Here is a 7074-nt window from a genome sequence, read left to right as displayed (position 1 = left end):
AAGCCACTAGTGAAACCTATGGCCCCCGGGTCTATTCTCATCATATCAATCTCCATCACTTTATTTTACTTGTTTTGCTTTTACTTTTTACTTTGCATCTTTATATCAAAAATACCAAAAACATTATCTCTATCAGATCTCACTCTCGTAAGTGACCGTGAAGGGATTGACAACCCCTAAGCGTTGGTTGCGAGTTGCTATCGTTTTGTGCAGGTACGATGGACTTGCGCGTGACCTCCTACTGGATTGATACCTTGGTCCTCAAAAACTGAGGGAAATACTTACGCTACTATGCTGCATCACCCCCTCCTCTTCGGGGAAAACCAACGCAAGCTCGAGACGTAGCAGCGGCCACAGCCGGAGTCCTCCCGATACTTTGTTCTCCAATCATCAGCAATGTGCAAGTCACCAGGACCCTCATCGATGGTGGTGCAGGGCTCAATGTCCTATCCGTCGAGACGTTCAACAATCTCCAAGTGCCCTACAATCAGCTGCAGCCAACCAAGCCTTTCTCAGGAGTCACTGATGGTTCCACGGTTCTGATAGGGCAGGTCCGCCTTCCTGTTACCTTCGGGAAGCGCGACAACTACCACACCGAACTCATTGACTTCGACGTCGCTCACATCCGTCTGCCGTACAATGCCATCCTCGGGTACCCAGCCCTGGCTAAGTTCATGGCCGTGACCCATCATGGCTACAATGTCCTCAAGATGCCAGGGAGCGGTGGAGTCATCACGGTGCCTTGTGAAGAGAGAGACGCAGTGTGTTCCCTGGAGCATGCTTTCCAAGCCGCATCAATTGAAGACCCAGATCACAGGAGCGGGAGGCTTCCCGAGGCTGCTCCTAAGAAGAAGAAGAAGACATCGCTTGGCCCGAACCCTCGGGAGGCAGGCCCCTCAGGGTCCGCGCCTGTTCAGGGGGCACCTCCTTCTGTCGCATAGGAAGGCGCGCCTGGCACCCTCCTCGAGCAAGGCTCGGGGGCTCTCTCCTGGAGGGCCATCGACTTTGCTAGGATCACGAGGGAGGCGCTCGGGCACCACTTGGAGGCGTGCTTCAACGCACGTTTCCCTCAGGAAGGAGCAAGGCAAGGAAGGCCAAACCCTCGGGAGTTCGTCAGCGAGATCATTCAGGAGCTGCAGGAGTCAAGAGTCATGAGTGGCAGCCGCCGCTTGCCCGTCGTAGCTCCCCATCCAGGCAAGGATGGTGGGCTGCGTGTCTGCATCGACATACCAGGACTCAACCGAGCCGCCTCTCAGGAGCGCCTCTGGCCCTCACGCGTGGGAAGCTGCGAAGGTCCACCCCACAGCTATGTTCGCATGCCTTACGGCCTACCGAACGCGGCTGCTGCGCGTCAGCGCCTCATGAGGAGCATCTTGGAGGCTCAAGCGGTCAGGCATTCCGCAGTCCTGGTGGAGATGGAGATGGTCCGCGAGGAGCCGCCAGCACCTCCAGAGCCTCCCGAGGTTCCTGGGCCTGGGGGCTCGTGAAGATTGGCTTCCGCAGCGCATGCCGTCCGCTACTTCAGCATCCCTTCATCTTCAGCATCATCAGGTGACATCCTTCGAGTTTCATTTTCAGCTGGGAGCGCCCCCCAGGGCTGCATCATTTCCAGGTCGCGTGGGTCCGTCCCTGCGGCATGTATCCCTTTGATTCATGTTCTTTAGCTTACTTTATTGGGGGCGCCCCTCGGGCTGCATCATCCCCAAAGTCGCTCGGGCCCGACCCAGCGGTGATCATCTTTTTCTGCGCCTATCTAAATGGATTTGCTCCTTCATGATCAACGTGCTTGACTTAATTGCCCGCTCGATTGACACCAACTGATGGAGCTGCTCTCTCACGGCACGATGCTTGCGCATGGGTCCGTCCCTGCAACGTTGACAAACCTGGATGGCTGAGCTCTGGCCGCGGCAACCCCGCAGGGCGCCATCTCACCAAGCCTTCAGTGCCTCGTCAACTTCCCAGAGCAACCAGCAGCTGGCCAGCAATTGTAACGACAAACCCTTGCTTTTCTGATGATGAACTCGCAGGATTGCTTTAAGGAGCAGCGTCGGGCGAGGCCTCCGCAGCGTCCACTTCGCTCTCGTCCGCGCGAACCGCTTGCACGTTAAAGGGGGGGGTACCTGAGCATCGCGACTCATGGACTCTTACTGGCTCTCCAGCCCTCACCTCCTGGCCTTGACCACGGCATTGCGACCTGGCATACCAGCGATGGCTGAGCTCGCTCGAGGACCGGGATCTGAGGACGTAGAGCACGAGGGGGAGCAAAGGCGAGAGGGAAGAGGCACGTGGGGACCTCGCCAGGCAACTCCTCGGCTGTCAGCGCGCGGGCCTGGCGCCGCGCCAAGGAGTGATTTCTGACCCCCGAGATAAGTCACCCCCCAGAAATACTAGCTATCGCAACACCAACCTCGCACCTAATGCGGTTCCGTTTTGGCAACGTCGTGTTCCTTTCTCACCGAACGATGGCTGCTTGAGCGCTAAATGGGACCTCCTGAGCATTGCGACTCAGGGGCTCTTACTGGACCCCGGGCCGCTCACCTCCTGGCCTTGACCACAGCATCGCGACCTGGCATACCAGCGACGGCTGAAGCCTGCCTTGGGACCGGGACCTGTCAGTGCAGAGCGTCGAGTCCTCGTGAGGTTCAAAAGGAGGAACTAAGCTAAGACGGGACGAGCATCCCTCACCGCTTCACGATAAGGATCATATTAACAAATGGAACTACAAGCACCTTACAAACCCCCACGGGATGTGTTCTTCGATTCCTCTCAGGGAACAAAAGGAGCGAATCTTAAAGAGTGCCAACTACGCGCGCCTCCGCCAGAGACGCCATCATCAACAGTGGGCCGTCAGCCACCAACGCCAACCCCATATAGATCAGTGGCGACGACGGCCTGACGAGCCCGCCCTGCTCCGAGAGCGACGCAAGCTCGGGGGCTCGTAGCTGTCGTCGCTCGTCTCCGGAGTCGCGAGGAGCTTGACGGAGTCGCTGGATCCTCCGACACCTCCGCTGCCCGAGGAGCTGCTGGGGAAGCGATTGGCGAGCCTAGTCCTCGCCGCGGCAGGGCCCCGGCCGCCTTTCTCGGGGCAGCACTCCAGCCGGCGTCCCTCCGCGTCGAAGACCTTGAAGAACATCAGGGAGGCGCCGTCGTACTCGAGGTGGATTGCGAGGGCGCCACCCGTCCTGCAGACCCGGGTGATCTCGCCCCAGCCACGGGTCAGGTAGACCCTGCCCGAAGCGACGACCTCGACCTCCGCTTCGGTCGCAGAGGTACTGCAGTCAGCATACTGCAGCCAAATCTCGATAGGCCCCCTCGGTGGGATCTCGAAGGCGAAGGAAGGAGGGAGGCGAATCCAGGACCAAGGAGGCATGGCGGCGTGAAGCACGAGCTCGCGAGAAGAGCCCTCGGCGTGAGCTCCAGGAGGAACGACGCGCACCGTCGTGATCCGCCGGCGGCGACGGCGCCTCTGGCAAAGCCGCTCGGCGCCAGCGCCTTGAGGACCCTCGATCCAGGCGTACAAGGGCAGTGGGAATCCCGGCGGCGGCCGCTCGAACCATGGCCTCGACACCTCCTGCCAAGCACCCCCTTCCCCGTGGCAAGAGACGAGTCGTTTCTTCGGAGGAAGCGAGACAGGACCCTCTCGGGGTCCTTCCCCTTCTCTTCGGCAGAAAACCGACGGATCGGTGCCATTGGCGTAGGGAGGAGCGAGGACGAAGAGGAAGACGAAGAGTAGTGGGAAGAGACGGACATGAAAGGGCTCGTGCCGTTCCGTACATATAGTCGAGGGAGGCCAACCGTCGACTTCCACGATCAAAGATAATCATGACCCGTTTTGCATGCAGGGACTTATCAATTCGTGCAGTTGCCGAGGCATCGTGGGGGAGCCGGGATGCCCACGTCCAATCAACCGCCACGCGGCGCCCAAGGCCGCAGGCTATTGGGGCCCGCGGTGCTTCGCACTTGCCCCTTCGCTTCTCTGCTAAGCCAAGTCCAAGCGCGCCTTGGGCCCGGGGGCTACTGTCGGCGTTCTGGGAACGGGGGTACCCATACTTGCCTGCCTGCGGCCTGCGGCGTGGCTCAGTACGGCCCATCTTCATCGACACATGCTCAAGACCCTCGCGAGGGGCCAAGCCTCGCGGGGCGGACGACGGAAGGCTTCCTCGGGCACGGCCTCGTCAGGCTGGCTCGCGAGGAGGCGGAGAGATCAAGGCGGGGTACCTTGCGAGGTGCCCATGACGCAAGCCATGACGACCAAGGCCAGGCGGGCGCCGGCCTGCGCAGAGTCCTTGTTTCCTCTTTGGTGCAAAGGGGGCAAGCGCAGGCAAGAGTATCAAGCAAATGCAACCATTTTGGTGTAACAAGACTAAGACCAGCAGAACGGCAGAACGGAGGTCATCGTGGAGCCCAAGCCGGCGTCATCGTCATGGTCTTTGGCAGGCGAGGACCAACTTTAGTCAGGATAAGTGTACTAGATGTTCCCTTCAAAATGGCCAATTGTTGGCGCCCTTCCCGCTCAATATTTGGGGAGATGCCCAGGACCTCTGCCTATAAATAGGACTAGCCACCCACAGGGTAGGGAGAGGGAATCCGAGGCATCGGCATCTAGAGAGAGAGAGAAAGAGAGGCGACTGAACTTCCCTAGCAGTTCATTGCACCAGCCAAGAACAGACCCTCGCGAGGCTGTTCTTCCCTTGTACTGTTCCTCATCAGCCCTAGAGGCAATCCACCACACCACAAACTGGAGTAGGGTATTACACCACAATGGTGGCCTGAACCAGTATAAATCTCGTGTCCCCTGTGTTATTTTTCGTGTAGTTTTAGATCCTTGCGAGGCGACGAGACATGGGTAGGCAGGAGGTGTGATCTCCGCGTGCACCCCAGAGTTCGAACCTTGAGGGTCTGCCAGAACCCGAAATCCGACAGCCGGGACGGTTGTCTACATGGCATGCTGACTAGGCTGCCCAGTCAGCTTTGACTTTGTCAAAACCACTTAACCAGCCCAAAACTGAGTCAAGGGTTGTTATTTGAACTTTGTGACAAATTGAGGGTTGAATCCGACTGGTTTCAAAGATCGGGTTAAAAAACAAACCATGTGGTTAGTTGAGGGTTGAAATGTGAACTTTTCTCTATATCCTCAATTGAAAATTAAAAAAAAGTAATTTGATTGAATTTATAATTTGGATAAGTCCATGGGAGAGGAAAGGGAAGCCAGGCAGCGTCGAGAACATTCCGAAGCCGGAGATAACCTAGCTCGCCACCGCGTCTGAGGTAAACATGAGTCTTTAAAAAGGCAGAGACTCTACATTTAACACAACGTGGCGGCTGTTGGAGTGGTTTTTCTTTTTGAACACAATACATAGACGCAAACCAACTTGTGATTTGATGGTTAGGAGGACAATGCTATCCCAAGTCCATCAGGGTTTAAAATCTTGGTGTTCGTATTTAGCGTGACTTTGTAAAATACGAAGATGACATGTCAGTTCTGTTTGTCGGAAGTGATCATAAGGTTAAGATGTGTGTGCGCGTGCATATGTGTATGTACCATGGTTTTGGTAACTGCTCGAGATATTCGGTTAATGCTCCCCCACGATAAACACTCATACAGAGCAAAAAATCCCGAATTTTCTCGGGAATTTTGAATTCAAATGCTCACTTAATAGTTAAATAAGCTGCATCTGCGTTCTAAGCACACAAGTAACCATGGCCCAGTGGCAAGGGTGTTGAATCCCCAGACCCTAGTCTTTTCTAGTCTTGAAATGCAAAAGTTTTTACCTATCAAAACTTCTGGCGCACACGGGAGTCCAACTCGTGTAAGGGAGTGGTTTTTTCAGCGGGAGTCATTTTCTTTGCCGATAGGGACGCCTTCCCAAGCAGTGTTTGTGCTTCCGTCGAGCAAACATAGAGCAAACCCGGCCGCCTCGCGTTGATAAGCGGCGTTTATTTTCGGCAGTTGATAAGCCCTGCCGCATCCCGTATCGGTGAGTTGGACAATAAATGTGCCGGCCGGCAGCTATCGACATGGCCGAGACGAGAGCCAACGACGCCCCGGCCAGACTCAACAGAGAGAGATCGAGAAGGGAGAAACATTCCTGCTGTATGGCGGGGCACCATGACGCGGCCGTCCACAATCACATCGGCTCCTTCCGGGCGTTGTTACTAGCTGAAACGGATAGGCTGGTGAGCTCTGTCGTCGGAGGCAGCGGCGGCGGCGGCATCCATGCCACCACCGTGAAAGCTGTCGGAGACTTCCTGATCAGCTTCAACGGCGAGGGCACAATCCCTTGGGCTCGACTCTACGACTCTTTCCCGTCTTGGCAGCAGCGGTGTGAGTTAGTAGTACTAGTTACCCTCGTTAATTCACATGCACTTTGCTCCTTTTCGGTTTTTCCATATGATAAATCTTATTTTTGGTCGTGCGTATATATATATGCAGCCGGACTTCTGAATGAAGCGTGGGACAGAGACGAAGATCTTCACAAGGCTAAGGTGATTTTCACGCTAATCACCGCTGACGGAAAGGGCGCTATCAACAGGAAGGCACTGGGGGCCGGAGGCAACTGGGAAATCAAAAGTGGAGGCAAGATAGGGCACGACGTCCTCCTACGCAAACTGTATTTAAAAAATGGCGGCTCCGTGAAATGGAGTTCCATCACAATGTTCGAGTTCCATCTCAAAATGGATCTCAAGGTACATGTGCTTCCTCACTTTTAATTCGTCCAAATTTTGTGCCCTTAAATCCCTCTTATGACCAAACTCAAGTTCCATCTAACAGTGTGCTGCAGGACGCGATGTCTTTGCTTGTCTTTATCTCTCTTTTAAGATTACATATCATCTGTCGCTTTCTGACTATTCTCTGCCAACATCAGTACGCAGCACATGCCAAACTCAAAATTATAGCATCCATTAATATCGAAACGAATCACAAATTTTAAATTTCATTATGACCTTCATGTTTCGGGTGACCAGATCTTCAAAACGAGTCTAATATCGGACATATTCTAATGGAAAATTGAATCTCGGTGGTGTTCAACACCTCGTAAAAAAAGCAAGGCCAAAAAAAAAAAAACAAAACAA

General features: G+C 55.0%; 1 protein-coding gene across 1 annotated transcript in view; it reads left to right on the top strand.

Moving 5' to 3' along the window:
* Positions 1 to 6018: 6018 nt before the first annotated feature.
* Positions 6019 to 7074, top strand: part of LOC119294402 — a 6620-nt gene continuing 5564 nt past the window's right edge. Inside the window, exons 1-2 of the mRNA XM_037572580.1 lie at positions 6019 to 6325; positions 6434 to 6687. Coding sequence (XP_037428477.1) covers positions 6019 to 6325; positions 6434 to 6687 — 561 coding nt within the window. The remainder of the gene's footprint in view (positions 6326 to 6433; positions 6688 to 7074) is intronic.

The sequence above is a fragment of the Triticum dicoccoides genome, chromosome 4B (assembly GCF_002162155.2).
Source record: "Triticum dicoccoides isolate Atlit2015 ecotype Zavitan chromosome 4B, WEW_v2.0, whole genome shotgun sequence".
NCBI classification, from domain to species: domain Eukaryota; kingdom Viridiplantae; phylum Streptophyta; class Magnoliopsida; order Poales; family Poaceae; genus Triticum; species Triticum dicoccoides.
Note: the sequence above shows the minus strand (reverse complement) of the source record. Positions and strands in the feature narration are given on the sequence as shown.